Source organism: Dipodomys spectabilis, unplaced genomic scaffold, assembly GCF_019054845.1.
Source record: "Dipodomys spectabilis isolate Male_0828 unplaced genomic scaffold, ASM1905484v1 ptg000210l, whole genome shotgun sequence".
Lineage (NCBI taxonomy): Eukaryota > Metazoa > Chordata > Mammalia > Rodentia > Heteromyidae > Dipodomys > Dipodomys spectabilis.
The window spans coordinates 4424390-4451057 of NW_024870887.1; the positions used below are offsets into that span (position 1 = coordinate 4424390).

General features: G+C 41.2%; 1 protein-coding gene across 2 annotated transcripts in view; it reads left to right on the forward strand.

Annotated features, from left to right (window-relative positions):
- Babam2 (BRISC and BRCA1 A complex member 2) overlaps positions 1-26668 on the forward strand; it is a 397121-nt gene that overhangs the window by 351278 nt on the left and 19175 nt on the right. For both annotated transcript variants that reach the window (XM_042696762.1, XM_042696763.1), the window contains exon 11: positions 17537-17690. In XM_042696762.1, the coding sequence (XP_042552696.1) occupies positions 17537-17690 (154 nt within the window). The remainder of the gene's footprint in view (positions 1-17536; positions 17691-26668) is intronic.

Below are 26668 nucleotides of genomic sequence, written 5' to 3' on the forward strand. Positions count from 1 at the left end.
TTTATTATACTTGTAATAATGCATTTGGTTCTATTCTTATACCAAACATAACTGAGTTTTTAATAGTTGAAATCTCACAGGTCTTTCTATACTAAAAGTGGCTTTTACTCTCACTGGCCAAAAGTCCTATGGTCAAAAATACTCATGGTCAGGGCTGGGAAGGTGGCTCAGTGGTAGAGCGCTTGCCTTGCATGCCTGAGGCCCTGGGTTCGATTCCCCAGCACCACATAAGCAAAAAGAAAAAGGCCAGAAGTGGAGCTATGGCTCAAGTGGTAGAGCGCTAGCTAGCCTTGAGCTGAAGAGCTGAGGGACAGCGCCCAGGCCCAGAGTTCAGGCCCCACAACCGGACCCCAAAAAAAAAAAAAATACTCATGGTCATATTCTTGGCATTTCAGACCAACAACTCTCTTATTTTTTATAAAACTTAATCTGCGCGTGTGCACGCCTGCGTGTGTGTGCGCGCACACACACACACACACATTGCACATCTTAGTGAAGCAGAGTTCAGACAGCCCTCTTCCTGATCTATGTTGGTTCATGTTGTTCTGATAATATTTTACAGATTTCAGTTTAATCTTTCTATGAGCTAAGTTTGAGCAATGGCTTAGTAAGTTGAATAGCTGAAGAACAAAACCTGTTTTCCATGGAAACAATATTATACCCAAAATGACCCATTTGGCCTCAAGCAGCAGAGATCCCATCACACCTAATGTTGGTGGGAGGTCAGGGGTGAGGTGAGGCAGGTAAGGGCACATTCAGTTGTAAGAGCAGGGACATGAAGAGTGAGAAGGGCTTAGCAGCTGAGTCCACTGTTAAGTCTGCTTCAGGTGTGAGCAAGTATAAAGTACTTTATTTCAAGCCTTTCAAAACTTGGGTTTCTTTTTATGTCTAATGTGATTCATCTGTTCTTAAATGTTCTGTGTGCATGAACTTCAACTTCTATATTCAGACTTCAGTCTTCCAGGCAAAAGTTTAGCCTGGGCTTCCTGCGCTTTGCCACTCCCTCTTAAAGCAGGCAACATAGTAGACCTTTCCTAGCTGCTATGTTTTTAATTTGGAGACCTTTATCCCAACTGGTCTTGGTGAGCTGGAACAGGAAGTAGAATTAAAGTCTTTAAGGACAGATTGGGACAGATAGAGAACCATTCCTGGAAGTAGAGGAAGCCTAATGGTCAAGTTTAGGTGCAAGGTGATTAGACTTTGGAGCTGATCTCCAGTGGTGGGTGTAGGTGGTCTTAGCAGTTGTTCTTAGGCTTAAGTGTATATTCAGCTATATGTAGATTGGTTCATATTTTTTAAAATACGCTTTTCCAATTCTGTTTATCCACAGTGAAAGGAAATGTGACCTTGGAGCAGGACAGTGCCCTGAGGCTGTCATCTTCAGAATGTCAGCCTTCCCCTGGGTGAAAAATAGCAAAATGAAGAGAGTCGAGGTAGCTTGTATTTTTGCATTTAGACATAATCTAATGTGTTGTGAATGGAGAGTAGGCTAAAGCACTATCCCAGCTGATCACAGAATATTTTGTTAACATCAGAACCCCTGGATTTAACATCTAAAAGCCTAGTCTGGGCACTGGTGGTTCACATCTATAATTATAGGTACTCGGGAAGCTGAGATCTAAGGATTTTAATTTGAAGCCAACCTGGCCAGGAAAGTCACTGAGACACTTATCAACAATTAACCACTAGAACCTGAAGTGGAGCTATTGCCTAAAGTGTTAGAGCAGTAGCCTTAAGCACAAAAGCTCAGGGACAGCACCCAGGCCCTATGTTCAAACCCCCCAACTGACAAAAAAAAAAAAAAAAACGAAGGCCTGCCAAATACATGCTTATTATCTAAGCTACTCAGAAGGCTGAGCTGAAGCTCTCAGTTAAATCCATGAGATTTTTATCTTTAATTATTCACCAAACAGCCAGAAATGGAGATGTGGCTCAAGTGGTAAAGCACCAGCCTTGAGTGGAAAAAGTTAAGAGACAGTGTCCAGGCACTGGGTTCAAGTCCCAAGTACTGCTGGCACGCACATGCGTTCTCTCTCTTTGTCTCCCCCCTCTCTCTCTACCTAAAGTCAAGACCAGCTCTGTCTTACAGTCACCTAACAGATTTGGAAGAACCTACTCTCTATCCCCAGTCTTCTTAGTGTTCCTAACTGTAAATATAAGTATGCCTTGTAGCTTGAAGACTACAAATTAGATGATGGGGCTGAATATATATCAAAGACATAAAGCTTTTATTGTGACAGTCACCAGGCTCTGGAATGATCAAACTGTAGCATAGGTGAGTAGTCAGGGAGGGCTCTGGGGAGTTCATCATCGAATAGTATCTATAGATGGGCTTTCTGAAGGGGGAACAGGAGGGCTCCTTCAAGGTTAACAGGTCCCTCAACTGAGCTTTAGGAGTGAAGGTTGCTGAACAGATGGAGGACAGGAGGTAGTAAAAATTTTGAAAGGAAGAGGAATAGCACATCAATAGAATGTTATTGGAAACCCTGAGAGAAGAACAGAAACAAGCAGCAGTGTCAAACACCATTAAAGCCCCCTAGACAGGACCATAAAATGCTTTCCCAATCCAAAAGAAGAAAACAAGGAAATAGAAATATCAAAAACAAAAAGTCTTAAAAGTCTTGGATCATTCTACCCATATGAGCTTCACTTCTCTGAAAGACAAAACACATTGTATTCCTCCTCTTATCTGTTCTGACTCTGTCAAGCTCTACAAGGGTCAGAGAATGTGCTTGCTTGTAGCAACCCTGGCTAAAATGACAAATCAACCTAATTTCTTCCGTAATATTAGAAGCAAGCAGTAAGTTAGGTTTGTAGCACTTGTGGTACAAAGTGTGTGGGCTGTAAACACAGTAGACCAGGATCTAATCCTGGCCCACCTCTTTCACAGCTTTAAGTTGGTTCTCTGCCCCCACGGATTAGGTTTACTCCAAAAGAAAAGGTGAGAAAGAATCATAGGGCAGAAAGCATCCACCACATGGTAAGCATTCAGCAAGTGTTGATTTCCTGCTTTTTTTCTTAACATTTAAAAATTATTTATTAGAATGAAAACAAGACAAAAATCCATTGTGCCTGACTGCTGTCTGTTCTAAAGGATTTTTCATCTTTGGGTTAATGAAGCGCCCAACATCATGCTGTAAAAGGAGCCATTGTAGGGCTGATTATTTCACCCCTGCAGGGAGACTTACTGTGTGGGGTCAGTGGCCCTGCCACAGGGAGGCCCACAGGACTCAGGGCAGGACCTTGGGGTCTCCCTGTAGCTATGTAGGCAGTTGGGGTGAGTTCACCCTCTGTAGCACAGTCTCCTCACTTGTATAATGGGCAGGTTCTGCCAAGCCGTCACTGTACTGTGGTTTGAGTATGTCCTCTGCTGTGACAAGCCATGGAGATTTCTGAAGATCTATCTCGATAATCTGCAGCTAGGCCTGCAGCCCCATGGGACTCACAAGCACCCCTGCCAAATGGCAGCTACAAGGGAGTAAACTACAAAGATAACCAAAGTCACTGTGATGCTGCCACACAGGCCTGGTTCTCCCTCCTTCTAGTACGTCTGGTGGCCTAGTTCCCAGGACCCCAGCCATGTAAACTCTCAGAGAATGTTATGTGCTGCATAGATACACTAGCCACACCACCATGGGAAGAATTTCTGCAGGATAACCTAAGAGCTTAGGACCAGAAACTGGGGGAATGGACTCAGGAAACTGCAGGCATGAGTCTCCAGTCACCTAATTTAGAGTCTGGCTTGCCTTACTGGTGTTGGTGTCAGAACCATGTCACCAGCTACCAGAACTGATATTCATAATTTTAACATTGAGCCATTTAGAGGAATAGGGAGCAGTGAATGTGAAATTATTTGAGAAAGATCTTTATCAAAAAAACAGAAGAAAGGATGGAAAGGAAGGAAGGATGGAAAGAAAGAAAGAAAGAAAATGAAAGAAAGAAAAGAAGAGAAAGAGAGAAAGAAGGAAAGGAAGGAAGGAAGGAAAGAAAGGAAAGAAAAGGAAGAAAGAAAGAAGAAAAAGACAACAAATGTGTGGAGCTTTCAAGAACAGAAGAACAGACACTAGTTATCTGAAGAGCATAGCAATCAGGTCTGGTTTATTGAGTGCCAGTGCACTTTTCTTAAGACCTCTCAGCTGATCTTAGTCCTTTAAATCTGATGTTCAATTCACAGCTCATTTAAGTCAAGGGCTTGTCTCAACACAATCATCTTGTGTCTACATGGTTTATTTTCTTTAGTTCGACTTAGGTATGAGAATAATAAGACAGTTTAAAAATCTCATTTTAAGAAGCAGCCATACTTTTATCTCAAATGAAATTCTAATTGCAGTTGCTCTCAAAGAAGAACATTGAATTAATTCCTACTCCTCATGTATCTCCCACACATTCTCAGGAAAAAAAAATGACCAAAGGAGTAGGCCAAAGAAAAAATCATAACAAAGCAAAGCCACAATCTGAATACATTCACAGGCCCAATTAGGCAGTCCTTAAATATACAGATTGACGATATTTCTGGTTTCCTTTTTCTGAAGCCAAAGTCTACTAACAAATAAGTCATTCAGAGGGAGAAACAAAATAGGTGATTTTCTTACAGGAAGGGAATCACGTAGGAGAATGTGTAAGAACGTTGCATTATCAAGACACAAAGAAAAGGCCTGGCCAAGTTGTTGTCAGGCCTCGCCCTAAATGGTTTCTGGTCTGTGGTCACCTTTTACTTCAGAGCACCATTATGACCTAACATTCTCCAGAGCTATGTTTTGTTTTTTCATCTGAAGGAAGATTATAGAACTGAAAATGAAAAGTTCCTATGGACTCCAGTATTTATCTCAAATAAAAAGGCAAATAGTACTAACTTAAAAGTCCAGTTGAGAAAATCACGGCTACCTTTGACCTAAGTGTTAGGTTTTTCAGCTCATTGTATTTTTCAGTCAGGTTGGAAATAATATATAGACTTGGGTTTTTTTTTTAATTACTTCTAGAGCAAAGTGAGTAATAATAGTTATCGTTTATGCACATCTGGTGTGCCAAGTATTCTACACAAATATTCATTATATCGTGTAAACCACCAATAGTCGTACAAGGTAGATATTATCCCATTTTAAAGATGAGAAAATGTGGCAAGTTCAGTATGTTGCCCGAGGTCACCCAGGTTGTAACTGGTGGAGTTGGGATCAAGCCTAGATCTGTCACATTCCAAAGCCATGTTCTGTCTTTCCAGTATACCATTCTCTTCTGGCATTCCTTGAAACTCCAGCCTTTTTCATCCAGCACTTTCTACATGCCAATAAAAGCAGTAAAGGCATGTAGACCTTTATTTTTAACCCTGAGGCTAGAGTTTTCTCCATTTTATGGATGGGAAAAGAGGCTCAGAGAGGTCAATTAATCTGCCAAAACTATTTAACTAAAATGTGGAACCCAGCTTGCCTTCCTCAGAGCTGATGCCTTTACTAGATCATTCAACTCCATCCAAATAAGCTCTTCTAGAAATCAATGCAACCTATTTTTTATTTATGCATTTTCAAAAGCAGTCTCCATCCTGGAGGATTTATACTGATTTATCCTCCCTCATAGCTGCTGTTTGGCAGGTGATAGCTGACCCACTGGAATGAGTGGCAAGGGACATTTTCCTTACAGGTATCCAAGGGTATGAACTCTGCTTACAGAACTGTGTCCACACTGCTGTAGAGTGTGTCCAGAGTACCTCACCATTTGGCATCTTTATCCAGAGCTGCACTACCCCACCCACCACTTCACTCTTCCTTAGCTCTGACTGTTCAGTGTTCTGCTCTCTGGATGGATTCCCTTCCTTTCTCCACCCTTCACAGGCTAGTCCTTCCCGTGACACCTCCTGTCAGAATTCCTTGCTCAAAGCCATCTAATCTACATCTCCTACGACCTCCTAGAAAACCTTTCTAGAAGCCCTATATGCCTTTTCTATCTGCGTTCCTTGGTGTGAACTTCATCATTCTCACTCTTGCTGGAGGTAAGCATGTGCTGGCCTGGTGGGTAGGAAACCCCAGCCTTAGTCAGCGTCTTCCCTCAGACGGGCTCATGGTTGAGGCTAGGGAATGTTTGTTACATTGGATATGTGGTATTTTCTCTAAAACAGAAAGTTCATAACTAGAGCCTTTAGGAAACATTCACTTGAGGAATTTTATTTTCTTCATAAATTCACATTAGTCATCCTTTACATTGGGGTAGGTTCAATATTTACAAATTTGTATCTAGCTAGTTTGTGCCAGTTTTTCAAGGCTGCAGCTTAAGCTGACCAATATCAGCCCCTCTGCTTTCACCAAAATCACATTTGTCCTTTTTCCTCTAATCATTTACATTTAATACCCAATCCATGCTTTCTTTAAATTAAAAGCTGATGGCTTTTTAGAGACTTTGCCCAGTTTTTAAGTGCCAAGGATTTTTGCATTTGAATATGTTTTATTTGAGGATTCTTTTAATCAAAGTCTTCCCTAATTTAGCCAGATTTTCTCTCTGAAGACTCCCAGGCCAGGAATTTTATTTATTGTGACTAAATTCTTTTAAAAATAGAAGAAAACAGCTACTATTTATAACTTGCTAGATTTCTTTCTGTACCTCGTAAGAGTATGCTTTTTTTTGACATGTCTTAGTTCAGTCAGCATTTCCTCACTGTGATGATCTGTGCCACCAACCACCGTGTGTCTAGGCCTGTGTAGAGGTGGTGCTGCGGTGGTTAGCAACCTAACCTATGCGATGGAGAAATCACTACAGGGAAGGCAAGGAGGCTTCTTGGAAGAAAGTGGGGCTTGGGCTTTTACATCAAACAAGGAGCCAGGCCTGGGGGAATGATGGTGTACGAGCAGTGAACAATTGGGACTGTTGGGAGCTGATGCTTGAGCAGGCACAGCCAAGCCCACAGGAGAGGCAGAGTTCCTGGCATGGCCTAGCAAGTATGAACCCCCATTTCCAGCATGGAGTCTGGTCTAGGGAATGAGTGATGATGCATGGACCAGGTGGGCAGAGGAGCATTCTTAACAAGGAAGCATTCCTAGGCTTAAGATCCCTTAGTCCTGGGCTCTACCCCCTGTTTTCTTTTTGTCCATGTGAGGTTCAGTCCTGAGTGATCCATGCTTAGGAGCACAAGTTAGAAGTATGCATTCTAGTCCTTGGATGAAAGTGAACTTAGATAACCCCAGAAGACCAAGGAGAGCCCTCCAGGGAGAAAGAACAGCTTGGCCTGTGAGCTCCCTAAGGCCAGCGTCTGCTTCTTCCAGCTCTGTTTCACCCTTTCTCTCCATATGTACAAAGTTCAGGAGAGTCATGGGAGAGATATAAGACTGAAGACACAGGGCAGGGTTGGGCTTTTCTGCAATGAAAGTGTATGATCACAAAATGTGTAATAAGTAAGTGAAGAATTGTTACGTCTACATGGTATTGAATGCTATATCGGCCTCTTCTATTTTCAGAAAATATACCCCAGACTCCAATTCTGATTCTTCCTTGAACCTTCTAGAACTAACTCAAAGTCCATCTCCTCTGCAGAGCTCTGGCCTCAGGTGGAGTTCCCCTTTTCCTGTGCATGTGCTACAGCCATGGCCCACACAAGCTGAGCTGTGGCAGCACTGTACTTCACATCTGTCCAGGCCACAGGATCTAGGGCATGAGCACCCTTCCCAGCATTCTACCAACTTACTTGATTTGGTTTGGCTTTGGTTTCCTAAAGACCATTTACCTTTCTTGACCCTCCTAGTGTTATAAAAAATGTCTGCACCCATTACAGAGCACTAAAACATCACCCATCTTAAAGAACAGGAACAGTGCTGGTATCTTACAAGCCCTGTATATACATCTCTAAGAAGCGGCCCCTACCCAGAACTTTATCTTAACTGTCCCTAGGGTTTTCCTAACAGCTTTCATGCCTAGCATATGTCATAAACAAATGGCATTTATATAAATATAATCTATCATCTGTATTTTCCTACTGTATATAAATGGAATCATACTGATGGCTTTCTGCTGCTGTGAATATTAATATCCCAGCTGGGGCTGCAGCTCAGCAGAAGATCATGAACTCAGTATACATGGGGCCTAGAATTGGATTCCAACACCAAGAAAAAATTAATGTTCTTGCTCTTTAAAAAACTTCTTTTAAAAAATAGCTGAGCATAACAATGCTTGATAGGAAATGTACCCATGACCTTGCTCATGTAACTGTAACCCCTCTGTACAGTATTTTTACAATAAAAAACGTATTTAAAAAAAATAGCTGGGCACTGGTGGCTCATGCCTGTAATCTTGGCTACTCAGGAGGCTGAGGCCTGAGGATTGTGGTTCAAAGCCAACCCAGGCAGGAAAGTCCATGAGACTCTTATCTCCAATAAACTACTCAGAAAAAGCTGGAAGTGGTGCTGTGGCTTCAGTGGTAGAATGCTACTCTTGAGAAAAAGAAACTTAGGCACAGTGCCCAGACCCTGAGTTCAAACCCAGGATTGGCAAAAAAACTTTAAAAGTGATGACCGTTCAAAGTTTGAATGAATATATGAAAATACAAAAACAAATACTCATGGACATAACTTAATTGAAGCTTAATTATTTTGTAATTTCTTTTAATAGTTTTTAAGAAATAGAATCTCTTCAGTTGAAGCCCTTTCCCCACCCCCTCCCTCTCCCTGATAACCCATCTCTCTTCCACCTGTCACCCAAGGCAGCCGCTACCCTTCACTTGGTATTCATCTTAACCATGCATGGGTTTTCTGTGTAGATATTTGTAAGTAGTGTATACATATTCATATTATGCATATTTTCAGATTTTATAAATGCATGTTGAAGTATTAATTTGTAATTTGCTATTTTCACTGAACATTATATTCTTAAAATTCTGGCATGTGATCTATAAAGCCTTAGTGAATTTCTTTTTGGTTTGGGGTTTTGTTCGGTTTGAGGTAAGATCTTACTGTTGTAGTCTAGGCTTTTATTGAACTCACTATGTGCCAGGCTGGCCTTAAACTCACCATTCCCCCACCTGTAGCTCTAAAATATTGCCATCACACGTGTGTGCTCCCACTCAGCTCCTCGTTCATTTCTTTAATCCACTGTTAGGAACACAACACGTGTTTATCTATTCGCCTGTTGATAGACAAGTAAGATAGCCACCATTTTTTTTTTAATCACAAACTACTGCGACAGCCTTCCACTACCATCTTCTTATGCTCATGTGAGTTTCTTAAGAGTGGGATTGCTGAGTCATGGAATGCGTGCACCTTCATTTTTCCTGTAGCAGGGGTTAGCAATCCAGAACTTTAAATCCTCAGTGAGTGAGAATTCAGCCTTGGGTATAGTCTAGCTCTTATATTTTGTACAGTTAGTGGTTATAAAACGGAATCTCACTCCAGTTTTAATTTGTGTTTTCCTTATTTGCGCCTTTCCTGTCATTCAGCAAGCATTTATTAAGTATCACTCCTATATTACTTAGTATACTATGTGCTAAGAACATTGCAATAGGTAATTCAAGCTTCTACCTTTAAGGAACACCCAGTGATTTCTACCCAGGGAAGCACCACAAAATCTCTCAAAATCTGGAGTGGAGCCAAACATCAGTGTTCAGTTAGTTCCTTGATGGTGTCACTACTGATTTGAAGTTGAGAACATCTGATCCCATGGGAAGAGAAGTTCATTAAAGTGGGCAAGTGAGAAAACATTTGCTGTTTACTGGCCAACACTGTATGGTACACATATATATGTATGGGTGTCACATTGGGTGCAGGAATGATTTGTTTGTCTCTATGAAGTATCTCAAAGGGAAATGCTCGCAATATATAGGCAGAGACCATATTTCCTAAAACTTCAGCTATCCAGGTCAGCTGTAAACCTGGAAGGAAACAACCAAAGAAGCAGAGATCATCGCTGAACGTGCCTAAGGAACACAAGCAGAGGTCACAGTACAAAGCTGCGCGTCAGTAGATCAGCACTTCCTGCCAGGTGTGTCCAGGAATTCAAGGTCAGCCTAACCCTACCCTTCAGAAACTGAGATGTCTAGAACAAAGCAGACAAAAGAAAGAGAAGTGGCAGGAAAGAAATCCTGTTGAGATTGAGTATGCCTTAGAAATAAGAGTTGGCTAGAGAGGAGAAACACAGAGAAAGTTTGTAGTCAGAGAGGTAAATAATGCACCACATCCCAGTAGACCTGGGACTTCACTGTGCCACATTAAAGCCACATCAGCTTTAACAGCAGACAGTTTGGGGAGTGTAGGCTACTGGGTAGGAGGCACTTAGGAAATAGCAAGCTAAGTCTTCCTTATTAACCCTTGAGGCCATGATGTGTAATGACTTTTTAGGGTGTTCCCTGTCATCAAGAAGAGGCTACATCATATTGGGTCTACTTACTGAGGCCTAAAGGTCTGCACAGAAAGAGAAAGATTCCCACCATAACTGTTCAAGTTTAAGTACCTGAAGGCTTATGCTATCGTTACCAAAAATTTCATGAATATGAAAGAGTATAGATGGAAGAGGGAAAGAACTAATGAAAACAGGAAACGAGAGAACAACAAATGCTTATTTAGTATGTGCCTGATTTTTATTTAATCCTTTCAACAAATACAAGGTAAGAATTAAGCATTCTCATTTTGCAAATAAGAAAATCAGGATGCAAAGAGGTATTTTGCCTGGAATGTCACTGCTAATAAATGTTGAGGACATTTTTGATTGCCATGGCATATATTATTGTCTTTTCCATAACAAGATTTTGTTAGCATGTAAAGCAAAATTCAGGAAGCTTTAAGCTTCGATTTGGTAATGTTCAGAATTCACAGGCAACCTCTTAAGTGATCAAGTCACACAAAAGAGTGTAAAAAGAAAGCAAAACCAATTTAACAGTTCTCCCCATCACTTAAATGAAACATTGATAATAAGAGGAGAGGCCATTTTTTTAGTGTCTCAAACAGTGCTCTTGTTGAAGTGGGAATGTTACTGTTATGTTCTCATAAGTGAGTATTTCAGTTACCTGGTGGTGCTTGTTTTTCTCAATCATGTGTATTGTGTAGTTAGTAAGATGGGGGAGGGTGGAGTGGAATGTCAGTAAGTGAATAGCAGTCTTCAGGCACTTGTCAAAGGATAGCCTGGGAATGAAATGTGAGCCAACTGCTCTTAGAATCGGCCTCAAATGGAGTCACCATTAGACCATGAGTTTACAGCAAGCCAACAAGGGGTTAAGATTTTTTGAGGAACCAGAAGTACCAGAGAGGATCTCAGCTGGGAACATAAACCCTTGACCACCAATAAATGGAGTCACGATTATCTTCTCTGAAAACCCAAGGACTTGAGAGCAAGCATGGTAACATGTAGCTTGTCAGATCTGAAGAAATGAAATAATGGCCATCTTGTGAATAATGATGAAAATATTTGATGATGTGACTCCCAGGGAAGCAATTATGGTTAACCCCTCATTTGTTTGGCATTTTCAAAGATTGAACTGTCCCACAAAACTGAACTTTCCAGACAACTAAAACTTTCCTATTTATGTCTCTCAAATGGTTTTTAACCATACTCAGTGGAAATATTTCTGAACTAGATTATATAGTTTTCCTGCCTTTCTTGACCAGAAACTACAGTAAATGATATTTCCCAAATGGCTTTGACTGTACCTATGAAAAGGAGTTAAATAGTAAGCCTTGTGATCATCATCTCATGAAACATGAAGGCCTCCATCGCTGGGGAGTTCTAGGAATAATGTGTCTTCAATAGCTCAGGGATACTAGGTTCACCTCCTCATGGTCACAAGATGGGTGCCACAGCTCCAAGACTCACAACCTCATGTGATAGGATTAAAAGGCTAGACTGAGATGGAGATTTGTACTTCCATGTGTCTTTAATCAGAGAGGAAAATATTTTTCAGAAGCCCCCTCAATGACTTCCCTTCAAGTCCCATTGGTAGGAGTGAGTCACATTTCCATGCCTTGATTTATGGAAGTTGAAGAGTACACTTTGAAACTCTAGGTGGGAGGAGGGGCTTTGCTGACGAGACAGACGGGTGGAGAATGGCTTTTAGGCTTACTTAACTATGGTGTCTAGCTTTAGTTATCAGGAATGGGGAGTATGAAGTAGTAGCTTAAGGAGTAAGTAGGATATGTAGTTTTTGTAGCCACAGACTAGAATCTTTTTCCCTTCTAATTCTGCTTTTATTTGTTATATGCTCCTCATCTCTGACTATTACTGCTTGCAATTAAAGTGTCTTGTTTTCATCATGCCACGATTAGGTAGGTTCTACACTTTTTTTTCCCTAGAGAAAAACATAATCAAGCCAGGTACCAGTGACTCACACCTGTAATCCTAGCTACTCAAGAGGCTGAGATCTGAGGATCATGATTCAAAGCCAGCCCAAGCAGAAAAGTCCATGAGACTCTTATCACAAACAAAAACCACTCAGAAAAAACTGGAAATGGTGCTGTGGCTCAAGTGGTAGAGCACTAGCCTTGCGCACAAAAAAGCTCAGGGATGGCACCCTGGCCCTGAGTTCAAAGCCCCAGGACCTGCAAAAAAAGAAAAAGAAAGAAAAAAGAAACCATAATCAAAATTGCTAGAGCAGGGGCAATCCTGTTAATTAATTGAATGCACAGTATAGCATTGCTTTTAGTTCTACTAGGGTGAGTTTCCATTGTTGGGGTCTTTGGAGAAGCCAAGTTTTCCTAGGCAGTCTGTGAGCCTCAATATTTCTTTCCTGGAGTCTTCAGATGGTGCAAAGATGAGCAGGGTAGCTGGGTTTGGGGGAACTGTCCACCTGCCCTTAACCATGCGTGTAGAGAGAGGCAGCACAAGTACACTGTCAGAGTATTCTACTTCCCCCAGAGCCAGAGCTGGTTGTTGCCTGGGAGCACCAGAGCCCATCATGTAGCCACTGTCCAGAGTAGGCTTAATTATCCCTGCCTTCTCCCAGGCCATCAGAATCCTGTAGATGAGTCCTGAGAATGACCCACTTTGAACAGAAGGAGAAGTGTTTGGTGTGACTTGTTTCAACAAGTTCTTGAAAGAAGGGCTTAAGAAATGGTTGCAGCAAATCTGCCAAGTAAGGGAGGACTACCCGTTCTGTGGATAGAAAGCTTCCATATACAGGAAGAAGGAAAGATGATATAGTTGTCAAAACAATACTGGCAATAAGTAACTGAACCAAAGAGAATGATTTTGCCCCAAGAATCAAAGCCAAGTCAGTAGGTTTCCAGAAAGCAAGTGGTTAAAGTGTTCAATTTTGGTATAACCAAAACTATGGGCTCAAGTTGCTTAGAACCTGCAAAATTCTGGGCTTCAAAGCAAGTTAGCTGTTTGATGGCCTAAAGTAACTGTGTTACTGTGTATCAGACGAATCATTAGTTAACCTATAAGCAAAAGTTAAGTGGCAGAAACATTTGGGGGATAAGGAAAACAAGTTTTTGTTAAATTTCTGACTCATTTGTGCCATCCAACAGGCTTGCTTGGGGCATATGTTAGCAGGAGGCAGGAGAGCTAACAAAGGGGAAATGAGGATAAACATGTTCAAAGTGTTTTATTTGTGTGCCTGAAAATAATGTAACATGTTAAAATTGTCTTAAGATGGGAAGTAGGTAACAGAGTGATCAGAGGAATGAGTTAGAGCAGAGTACATTGTATGCTTGCATGGAAATGCCACAGTGAAACCCTCCTATACAAGTAATATATGATCTCCCCCTCCATCCCTCCACCCTTACCCCACCCCCCACCCCCGCCCTGGGGCTTGAACTCAGTGCCTGAGCGCTGCTGTCCCTGAACCTCTTTATGCTCAAGGCTAGCCACAGCACAACTTCTGGCCTTTTTGAGTAGTTTATTGGGACTTTTCTGCCCAGGCTGCTTCAAACTATGATCCCCAGGTTCAGCCTCCTGAGTAGCTAGGAATTTAGGCATGAGTTCCCAGTGCCTAGCTAAGGTGTAACCCAGACTGGTCTCCAACTTGTGTTCCTCCGGCCTCATCCTCCTTATTGATTACTGGTGTGCTGCCCCCAAAGCTGGCATAATGTATGATAATTTTAAGAGTGAAAAAAAAGAAGAAAGAAAAATACATGGCTGGGCACCATGGTGCATGCCTGTTATCCCAGCTACAGTGGCAAGAGCCTGCCGTCCCCAGAGACAGGGAAGCACAAGTAGGAGGGATGCAGCTCAGGCCAGACATGGCATAAAGGAAGACCCTGTCACAAAAATAACCAAGACTGGGGCTGGAAGCATGGCTTAAGTGTTAGTGCCTAGCAAATGTGTAGTACTGCCAAAAAAAAAAAAGAAAAGAAAAGAAAGAGACAGGAGCAAGGGAAGTAGGCGAAGTATTTCTTGTAAATATTTTAGTTATTAGCTCACTTTTAGGCATAGAACATTTTTAAAGAAGCCCTCTTTTACTAACTACTATTATATACAGGATACAACGTAGTTAACTTGAGCAAGATATTTGTATTTTTTAAATGTTATTTTCTCAAACATGAATTAACATGTATACTACTGATTCTATCTCGAAAGTTTGCAGACCATTCCTGTTCCCTAGTAATCCAGCTACTGTATGCACAGAGAAAATATTCAAGTTTTAACCTTGGCTTCAACTGCACTTTGTTAGATAAATCTCCATAGAGGAAAAAGTTGTAAACTCAGTGTTTTGGGGTATTATGGGACATTGTCAGCCTATAGCCTGCTGGCACTGAAATAAAAAAAATCAGAACATCTTACTTGCCTAGGTTAACAGGTTGCATTCACTTTTTAAAATGTTTCTTATGCTAATTGAGAATTTGGGTCAAATAAGATAGTTCAGAAATAGGTTAAAATGTTTCCCAACTTGTCAAACTCCTGATACCTACAGTTTATTTCTAAATAATAGTAATAATAATAATGAGAAAAGAATCTATTCCAACCAGGTGTGGTACTGATAGTTCCTACCAATTAGGAGACTAAGACCATACAACATCTTACTTAAACACACAGGATTGAAGTCAACCAGGGCAACATAGCAAGACCTGCTCCCTTCAAGAAAATGGCTTTGTTTTTGTGCCAGTCCTGGGGCTTGAAGTCAGGGCCTAGGCACTATCCCTGAACTTTTGTGCTCAAGGCTAGTTGCTCTGCCACTTTGAGGCATAGCACAATTTCCAGCTTTCCAGTAATTAATTGTAGATAAGAGTCTCAAAGACTTTCCTGCTTGGGCTGGCTTTGAACCTCAATCCTCAGATCTCAGCTTCCTGCATAGCTATAATTACAGGCGTGAGCCACTAACACCCAGCCAAGAAAATGTTTTTAAGAACAATGTATTCCAAAGCGTGTTGTTTGAGAATCACATAGCCTATAGTATTATCTGCATTGTTTTTTATAATGATACCTGCATTTGCTTTAAATTTGTAAATTGTTACCCTTGACAACTGCTATTTGGAATTGTTGACTTTTATGGTAGGGAAGCCAGCATGTAAAATGCTTCTCTAGGATTATTTTAAATCTTGTTTTATATTGAGAAATGTGTACATAATGTAACAAAATTGAAGACAAGGTAACTTGTATGCAAACAGGCATCTTTTTCTAAAGTTAGTCACTCAAATGAGTTATGAGAAAAGATAGAAAAGGCTTAGGAATACAATATTTGTTCAAATTAATTGAAGATGTTACATATCAAACTTCGTAATATAAAAGGATCCAAGAGGATTTTTCCAGATTGAATTATCATTCTAGATTGATCTTTTTTATATTTTGTATTGTCCTCTATATGCTGCAGAACTTCTGCTTTGAAATAAATAGACATGTATTGAGACTGTCTTGCGGTGGCATTTGGGCAATGTGAATAAAAAAGTGGGCATTCACAGTCTTGCCATTTTTATTTAGTTGGAGTGTGATTCATCTGAAGAAACCCCCTACCAAGCTGAGTCAGACATCATCAGAGTCAAGTGTACTCAGGGCTGAGAGGCCTGCCAAGTGGACAGCTTTTTTGTTTCTTGGGAATTTTTTTGGTTGGTTTTCCTTTGTAAAGTCTGTTGTGACTCGCTTTTCCTTCAAGGAATCATGTTGGATGCTTAGAGGAACCTAGTCCAAGTTCATTATCACCCCACACTGGGTTAATGATAGATATAACACTACCTAGTATATGTTCTCTTAAGATTATCTGCCTTAGGTAGCAAAGATGAACCTTGTACATCCTCATAATGGAGCCTCCAGCTTCCTAAGTTGTACTACAGCATGCACTGTGAGTGAGCTGTCAGCAGGTTATACCAGTATCCCTTACAGCGGGAGGAGGTAGTGTCACGTAGTTGGAGCCTGGCATTTGAATAATCGTTCTTCATTGGATGCTTGCCTCTGCCTACCTACCTAAGTTCGTAAGTCCCAGTGGAGTCTCAAGTTTATGCCTCTGTTAAATACATATGATCAAAATATCTTCTTCACAGAAATTTAAGTAATAAATTAGAGAAAGTATATGCAAAGTACTGGTTAAAGCTGGAACTTTGATAGGCTTTTTTGTTATATTTGATAATGTGTCTTTCTTGGGCCTAGGAATGGACAACATTCACACAAACATACTATCTACCTTAAAGAATGTGCTGTTGAAGCAATTTGTTTTTTGTGATGCTTTCCCTCAGCTAACCCTAGCAAGTCTTTTTAGTTTTGCAAATTGGGTTACAGAAACCTGAAATCCTGGCTCTCAGGAGGATGAGATCCAAGGATCACTATTTGAAGCCAGCCTGGGCAGGAAAGTTTGTGAAACTCTTATCTCCAGTAAACTTCCAATAAAAACAGAAATGAGTCTGTGGCTAAGTGGAAGAGACCTCTTTGTAAGCAAAAAAGCTCAGGCACAGTGCCCAGGCTCTGAATTCAAGCTCCAGGACTGGCATACACACTTTTTTAAAAAATCCTGAAATGAAAAGATATAGCACATAATACATGCTACCCACGAACAGCAAGGATCAGAATCAGCCACACCACCCATATCCCAGTGGGCATATTTAGTGCTTAGATCTTTTCCTGGTGTGTACCACCAAGGGCCCCCTCTGATTCCGGAGATATAAATATATGTGGTAACACATATGGAAAAAATGGAAACTGCTGAGTATCCAAATTCACTGCTTGATTAGAACAGGGTGATAACTTTATTTTTTTCTGGTGGTCTAGCTTCCATATGTGGTAAAGTAGAAAGATTATACTCTGCCCTCTCTGTCCCTTTTCCAAGTCTATCTTGCCAAATATCGTCCATTTTACTTCCCTCATGGAATTTTAGATGGGGAAGACATTGCTCAAGACTATATGGGGTATAGAGACCAGAAATAGTTATGCAGTCGACTGCAAGGTAGAAGACAGGGCTCTAGAGTGGGTTACCGCCATGCTTCTGCTACACCTCAGGTCATTCATACTCACACTTGCCTTGGATGTGCCTTACTACATCCAGACTCCTTGAAGAAAGGGAAGACGACTTAGTCCCTTGCTCCATACCGCTGATCTAAGCCTCAATTAGTATTTGTAGATCTAATAGTCTTTTACTCAATGTTCCGGTTTAGCCAAAAGAGTGTCTTAAAATGTGTTTCACTGTTTCTTTTTCTTTCTTCTGTTTTTCCAGTTGACCTGCCCCTGTTTTTTCCTCGAGATCAGCCGACTCTCACATTTCAGTCCGTCTATCACTTTACTAACAGCGGACAGCTTTACTCCCAGGCCCAAAAAAATTACCCATACAGCCCCAGATGGGATGGAAATGAAATGGCCAAAAGAGCAAAGTAAGTAAACATTGTTATTTCCTGTAGAGAAGAGAGTTTTGTTTGATATCTATGACTGCTTTCACACAGTAATGGCAGAGTACTTGTAACAAAGATCTACAAAGTCAAAATTACTTACTATTTGACCCTTTATAGGAAAAGTTTTCTATCCCCTTTTACTAGCCTTGTCAAAAAGAAACTGACCTGGCTTTGCACTGTGGCTCATACGTATAATCCCAGCTACTCAGGAGATAAAGGTTGGAAGGATTACAGCTCAAGGCCATCCCAGGCAAAAACGTTTGAGAAATATCATCTCAACAGCTACTGGACTCAGTGTTATGTACTTGTCGTCCCAGCCATAATTGGAAGCATAAATAGGATCAAAGTCCAAGACAGCTCAACAAAAGAGACATTATTTTAAAAATAATGAAAGCAGAAAGGTCTGAAGTATAGCTCAAGTGATAGATTAGAGTACTGACCTATGAGTTCGAAGCAGAAGTGGAAGAGGAGGTAGAAGAGGAAATAGGAAGAAAAGAAGGATGGAAGGAAGGGAAGGAGAGAGGGAGGGAAGGAGAAGAAATAATTGAAATAATAGCTGAAAGTGTTTCTTTGTCCTACAGTTTCCATTGTCTCCAAAAATTGGCTATGATTACTTTTTTTTAATGGATAGGATAATTTATCAGAAATCTACTTCTCGGGGCTGGGAAGGTGGCTCAGTGGTAGAGTGCTTGCCTTGCATGCATGAGGCCCTGGGTTCGATTCCTCAGCACCACATAAACAGAAAAAGCCGGAAGTGGCACTGTGGCTCAAGTGGTAGAGCGCTAACCTTGAGCTGTAGAGCTGAGGGTCAACGCCCAGGCCCAGAGTTCAGGCCTCATGACTGGACCCCCCCCCCCCAAAAAAAAGAAAATGGGATCCGGCCAGGCACCAGTGGCTCAGGCCTGTGGTCCTTGCTATTCAGGAGGCTGAGAACTGAAGATCACGGTTCAAAGCCAGCCAGGTCAGAAGAAAATCCTAGAGACTCTGATTTCCAATTAAAAAAAAAAAAAAAAAAAAAGCTGGAAGTGGAAGTGTGACTCAATTGGTTAAAGCACCATCTTTGAGCAAAAAAAAAAAAAAAAAAAAAAAGAAATCTACTTCTCTCTTTAAATTATTTTTTAAAAACTAGAGAGTTGTGGGCATATAGGGGATGATGAAATGTTGCAGCTATTGTCATGTTTTTTAACAAGCTAAATTTCAAGTGATATAAACTAATAAGATTATCTCTTGGTGGTCACCTCATGAATTCAGTAGCTGCTTTCTCATATGGAATCAAATGAGTATCCCTGAATTATGTACATCATTGCATGTCTGCAGTGAGTTCCACAGCCACATCCCAGTGTATTGCTTGGTCCAATAAACAGACACTCAAATTGCTAAGATTGCTGTGGACATAACGATTTGATGGAGGTGTAAGTCAGCTGGTGCTGGGATATTAGTCACAAGTGTTGCTCACAAACTTCCTAGTGTGCAAGGTTTACCTCATCACACAGCATAGGTAAACAAAGAAATGTGCTGAGTGGTTTTTGTAGGTAAAACTTAAGTATCTGAGTATCAGTCTTTGTGAACTACTACCTCCTAGACTAGAAGAGCAGTAAATTGAAATGGTAGTTTCCAAAAATAAGTCATAGAGTTACGTGTGGTTATGATTTTATCACCCTGAGTAGCTGTATGCTCACACCTGTGATCCCAGCTAAAGAATGATCAGATCCAAAGAATGCTACAAATGAAAACCATTAAGCATTCTGTTCATTTGCTTGCCCAGTATTTAGTAAGCATCTACCATGTTCCACACCCTGTGCTCCATGCTGGAGATATAACAAATTGGAAGCTGTCCATGGCTTCATGGATTTGTAGCTCAGCAAGGTGATAAATCATATCGAACTTCTGCTGGTTTTGAAGTACCTACTAGCAAGACTTCTTGTTCTTACCTCTTCCTCTCAGATACCCCTTTATTTTATCTCCCATAGTCTCTATCATACATGACTTGCAGGTTTAGAGCCCTTAAATTATTCACTGGTTTTCTCTAGAAATCCAGATACATTAAATTGATAAGTGGAATCCAGAGTTGTTGTGATCTGACACTGTTGTGCCCTTTCCTTCTTTCTGTATTTTCCCTTTATATCATTATGCCCCAATCTAAAAAAAATAAACATATGCAAATATAATAACAAATGATTAAGACTACATATATTGAAATACAGTTAAAAGGAAATATAGAATAAGTTATATGTCTGAAGTATTGCAGTTTTTTAATTTTCTGAGCATTCTCTATGTATACATAGGATCTGCCCATAGAAGATGGGCTGTTATTTGTGGTATGTGCTATGGAGTCTGAACCAGACAAGTCTTTGTGGTTTCCATGGCAAAGCAATCTCTGTGTGTGTGTGTTTTTGTGTGTGTGTGTGTGTGTGTGTGTGTGTGTGTGTGTGTGTGTGTGTTAAATAGACATTTTAGCATATTTGAATTGAGTCTTCAAGAAGCTACTGAGTACAAGCCTGTGATTTAGTATAGGAACATCATCAGTGAAGCCTGTTTATCTTAGCAGATTGGTTCAGAGTTTCAAGAGACATTTGCTTTATGTTAACACCAGTCTAAGGAAACATCTGAAGTAACATTAAAAAAAAATCTACTTTTTCCTATAGTGAGGAAATGTAATAGAAGAGAAAGCCAGCAATCTATGCTAGCAAAAAGGAATAGTTTAAAACCTCTGTCCTTTAAATGAACTGAGTGAGTGTGCTGGGCTGTGTCAGAAAGCCAGGTAATGGGTAAACATAGCCAAGAACTGTCCTCCAGTATAGGCTGGAGACTGGCGAGAGGCATGGAGAGAACCAACTGAGAGAAAAGTTGGCTATAGCATTCCTTACACACTGTGTTTCTTTGTCCTATAAGAACACTGTACAGGGGCTGGGAAGGTGGCTCAATGGTAAAGCGCTTGCCTTGCATGCATGAGGCCCTGGGTTCGATTCCTCAGCACCCATAAGCAAAAAAAAAAAAAGCCGGAAGTGGCGCTGTGGCTCAAGTGGTAGATTAGCACTAGCTTTGAGCTGAAGAGCTGAGGGCAGTGCCCAGGCTCAGAGTTCAGGCCCATGACCGAATCCCCCCTCCCCCCAAAAAAAGAACACTGTACATAGTACACAAGAGGTTTTTATTCCCGTGACATAAACACTCTTACATTTACAAACAGCCTGAGAGTCCTTTGAGTGAAATCAGCTGTGTATATGCTCCTGGAAGAGCACACTCCTGAGCATGGGAATTAGAAAGGGTTATTCCTGCTATTGACCAGGGCTTTTCCTACCACCATATTTCTTGCTCATGTTTTTCCAGCAGATTCACAAGTAAAATACCCTTTACTGTGTAGACACAATCTTTGGGGTCATGCATATCCCAGTTCCTTCCTTCAAGTATAATCCTATAAACACTTGAACCTAGAGCAGAGGACGTAACCTCTCTGAATTTCATCCTGTAAAACAGGATTGTCCTCCTCCCTGCTGTGTGGGCTGGTCATGAGGGTCAATTAGTGAGCTCACTTACAAAAGGCCCAGGAGATAAGTTTCTGATCTGTCCCTCAGAGCCTTCACTCACCCCTTTCCTCCCATGTATCCTGCTTTTACCCCCTCAAATTTGTTCAGCTTCCAACCTTCTTCTATATGGAGTGGTGAGTGGTTTACACGTGTGCGTATGGGTGAATGTGTGTATCTGTGCACACACATGCACGTGTACGCACACACACACACACACACACACACACACACACCAGTCTTCGGGCTTAAATCTTGTCACTGTCCCTGAGCTTTTTCCTCACAGCTTGGTCTCGGCCACTCGAGCTACAGCTTCACTTTTAGCTTTTTGGTGGTTAACTGGAGATTAGAATCTCGCGTACTTTTCTTGCTTAGAATGGCTAAAAAACCTTGATCTCAGATTTCAGCCTCCTGAATGGCTAGGATTGCAGACATGAGCCACTTGTACCTGGCTAATATAGTTATTTTCAAGTACTGACTCCTAGGCAGCCCTTGCCCTTCTTCTCTTCAACCTCCTTAGATTGTTCACATACTGCTTTGACATCTCTTTTTATATTACTTTTTTAAAAAATTGATGGGCTGGGAAGGTGGCTTAGTGGTAGAGTGCTTGTCTCGCATGCATGAGGCCCTGGGTTCGATTCCTCAGCACCACATAAGCAGAAAAAGCCGGAAGTGGTGCTGTGGCTCAAGTGGTAGGGCACTAGCCCCAGGCAGGAAACGCCCTGAGACTCTTATCTCCAATAAACCACTCAGAAAACTGGAAGTGCTGCTGTGGCTCAAGTGGTAGAGCATTCCCCTTGAGCTGAAGAGCTAAGGGACAGCTCCCAGGCCTACAGTTCAAACCCCATAACCAACCAAAAAAAAATTATTTTACATCTTTGTATAAGTCTTTTTCCTTAATCAACTGGTATTACAATGTGATTAACATGTAATTTATGATGTAGTGGGCAGTTTTAAATGATTGTTCAACTTGGAAATTTTCAACTTTACACATGATGTAAAGATCCTAAGCATTTAGTAGAGGCTATACTTCAAATTTTGAATTTAGCTCCTTTTCTGAGCTAGCAATATTTAGTATAGCACTCTCTCATGATGCTGGAAAGCAGCATGCCACAGCCCCTGGGGGAGAGAACTAGTGCTATTCTGTAGGTTAAGTAGTGAAGTGCATATTCCACTTAGGATATTTTCAGTTTATGATGGGTTTATCAAATGTGACCTCATCATAAACAGGAGTATCTGTTGCTTGTGCTGATAAGATACATACATACTTAGAATTCTTATGTCTTCCTGATAGATTGGCCCTTCTGTCATGAAATGACTCTACTAAAACTGCTTGACTTCAAGTCTGCTTTGATGTTAAAACAGTTGTACCAGCTTTCTTCGGCTTGTATTTGCAGAAAACATTCCTTGTCCTTCTTTGTTTCATACTTTATGTGTCCTTATATTTTGAAGAAACATTTTGTAAATTTTTTAAAAAATTGTGTTGGTCCTGGGGCTTGAACTTAGGGTCTCACTCAGATTTTTTTACTCGGGACTGATATTCTACCACATGCATGAGTCACACCTCTAATCCAGCTTTTTCTGCCAGTTAATTGGAAATAGTCTCAGACTTTCCTGCCTAGGCTAGACTCAAACTGTGATCCCCAGACCTCAGTCTCCTGAACAGCTAATCATAGGTACCCATGAGTAAGCCTGAGCCTACACAGGAGCTGCTTTTAATGAGAGTATTTTTTTCATCTATATTTAATATAATTAATGAGTTCATTAGGTTTAAGTCCTCTTGTCTTGCTGGGTTTGTTATTTTAGGGATTTTTTTTGTTCCTATCTTCCCATATGCTTTTTACTCCTGTTGACTTTTTAAATACATCTTTTTATCTCATATTTTTGTTATTTGCATATTAAAAAGAACTTGCCAGAACCTACCATGAGTAAATATTATTGTACTTCATATAAAATGTAAAAGCCTGAACCAGGATGATTCTTTTTATATGTTCTGTTAGCTTTTGTGCTGTTATTCATATATTTAGTTGTGCATATTTTATTAATTTCATAATATGTTGCTATTCCTTTTGCCGTTTTTTTTTTACTTTGGCCAGCTCAGACTCATCTTGAACTTAATCATCCTCCTGCTTCAGTCTCCTGAGTGCTGGATTATAGGCACCACCATGCCTAGCTATTTTGCTTTTAATGGTCAACTGACTTTTAAATATTTTTTTTAAAGAAGGAAAAAAAACTTTATTCCATCTTATAGTTCTCTGATAAAGGTAGTAAGGAATCTTTTCCTCTCCAGGGACAATTTATTTTAAAATCTTTCTCAAAACCATCAAAGAGATTGCATTCAATGTACAAACCAAGCACAGAGACTTATAATCATACACCTGTATAATACCCAGGCACCTATTCCTTCCCCCATGAACGTTACTACTTACAGTATGCCTTCACCCCATTCCACAGGTTCATCACTGCAGCTCTGTAGAAATTCTCTTGTGGTTTTATCTTCTTGGTGCCAACATAACCAGTTGAAAAGTGGAGAGATTCTGTCCTTTATATTTGACTAATCTATGTAAAACCAACCACCACTTTAAAAAAATACCTTAGTGTCTTTATCAGGTCGCTTTTAGACCTGTCTGTAAGACTAGAACAGATGAATTTTTGTTTTCCTTTCTAGTCCAAGAAATCTATAGAGTAATGTTTTGCATGAATTTCATTGCATAAGCATCACATGAGACTTAGAGGACTAAGTAATATCTTAAAATGGAATTTAACCCCCAGACCACAAACTACCTAGCTTGCCACACTTGAAATCCATTCTATGAAAGGAATCACCAAAGAATATTTTGAAACATATCTCATCTGTAAACACATGGGAGCAGTTTATCATGACCTCTCCAAATCATTTGTTGCTTCCCTTCTTGCTTCAGAGTCCCAAGGAGACGTTATTTTCTTATTTAGAAACCTATGCAAACCCTCCCAAACTGGTCCATAACTTCTGATATGGTGCTCTTCACCATGCATACTTTAGTTATCTGTCATCCAGTTGTCTGTGCAGAATAACTTTCAAGAATTTTTAAAATTATATCTTTTGGAATATCTCAATTTTTTTCATCACCAGTACTCTAGTATTCAGTCATTTTTAAAAGAAAAAAAAAAAAAAACAACTTATTAGCTGCCAAATGCTTTCAGTCTCATGCATTAGTTCTCTAAATAAAACGACTAAAAATAGATCAAATAGATCTCCTCCTCTTAATTCAAGAGATGAGAGGGCCTCATTGGGCTTGTAGTCCCTCTCCACGCCTTGTTGTGACCAGTGAGGTCCCTCTCCTCTAGGATCCCTGGTTACAGTGTAGAAATCCTAGTTTTATGTCCCCACGACATGATGAGGGGAGGCCTAGGAACTCTTTGGGGAGCTGTGAAAGGCTGAAGGAGAGGCGTTCATACAGTAAATGGTATAGTATGAGCCTTTTGGTGTGTTGCTGCTCCAGGAATTAAATCACTGTTCTTGGCTCTTTGTTGAAAGATCCTTAGGGCCCCCACTGATGCCTAGTTTTTGCCAAGAGTAAGCTGTAGTCAGTCCCTGTGCCCCTTGGACACAGCTGGGGCAGCTTTGGAACTAGCTAGCTCTGCGCTTCTCTTCAGTCTTCATCCAGATACCGTTCAGCCTGAAGAACTGATGGGGACTTGGTTGTTCTATTTATCTCTTCTCTTCTCTCGTCTCTGTCTCTGTCTCCTCTCTCTGTCTCTCTCACTCTTCCCTCCCTCATACCTCTGATCACCACTTGCCAGGAACCAGTCCCTCCTCTTCATGTCTGTGCTCCCAGAACCCCTCTCTGGCACCTAAGGGTAGGGTGTTGACCAGGAAGGTAAGAATTGCAGCCAGCTGTAATTATTCATTCCGGAGTCCCCTCTGCAGAGGGGGAGCCACTATGAACTCTAGGCAGGAGGGGACATTGGCAGAATGCCCAGAAGCCTAGGCTGGGCTCCCAGAAAGATCAGCCTCAGGGGCCCATCTGGGGCAGACCTCAGCAACAGAACCTGCAGCCCAACCACTGCCATGAATCACCAGCTTTCTGTCTTCTGTTTTACCCCAAGTTTCCTAGGAATAGTTCCTTCTAAAAAATCCCAACCTCATCTCAGCTGAACTCCCCTTGGGAGAACAGAGGGAATTTTCCAGGCCCAGGTCAACATAGCTTGGACTGCCCAAGTACCCTGCCTGCCTGGGTTTCTATGTAAGCAAGTTCCTGGGCTTTTTCCTCACACAGTGTAGAAATATAAAAGCTGTAGAGAGAAAAGCAAACCAAATAAATAACACAAAGTGACTGGATCCACCAACTCTCCAAAGAGAATCATTTGGAAAAGTATCTTCAGGGGATTTGGTTTGTTTTTCCTGTCAGAAGAGACAGCAACAGAGCTGGCGAGGATTCCAGATCCGCCTGACATCCAGGCATCCTCTCCAAATGGTGTAGGTCAGGGAGAGCGTGTTATTTATTAGAGCCTGACATCTGCTGCTGTGAGATGATAAGCTCCATGGAAAAGCATGGCCATCAATTACAGCTAACGCAGCCTCATCCCTGCGAGAGCCACTCACCATGCTGGGGGCCTGCACAGCCTTAACTGTGCCAGGCACAAGCGTGTACAGCCCAGCGCTGTGTCCTCTCTCCCAGACCCCTCAGCAGGACACCTCAGGCCATCTCTGCTCAGGTCTTTTATCTGTGTGGTTTACAGGGACGTTCTAAAGACCAAACTCCTTGCCCATCCTGCTTTCTCAGTGGAAGATGGTATTGGGTTGATGTTGCCAGTCACACAGGCCATTGTGAGAACTAGTGAATGCTCAGGCTTCAGTTCCACCCACCACCACCCCACCTCCATGTTCTCCATCACTAAACACTGTCTCAGTAACATATTTTCTTTCTTGGAAAAATACACAGATGCCCCATAGAGTCTGAAAGGAAAGGGTAAGGGAGCTTGTTTTGGGTTTTTACAGTGCATCAGAGAAGAACATACATTTATTAATGGAATCAGAATTGTTTTTGAATGGCTGGGAGTTTGGAGCCCTGGATCTCTTTTGTGCACCACTGTTCATTTCCTTTGTGGTCCTGGGAACAGTATGTCACATTTCTGGGCCTCTGTACCTTCATCTGTGTAGTCCCTGGTCTAGTCCCTACCTGATGAACAGTGAGTTCCGATACATTTCTGAGACATTAAGTGGAAAACATGTTTAAGGTAGGCTCGCATACTTTTTGTATTTGTGGTGAGAAACTTCCCTCTCTGTTGCCAGAGGTCAGATATAAATCGAAAACTTACTAAATGGAATTAAGGACATGATGTACGTGATGGGTTTTGTACAGGCTGCGTCTGATATTTATAGAACACTTCAGCTGTGGAACGTGCACACATATGCCCTGAACACACACCCTGTAAAATAATTCTAGATGCAGTACA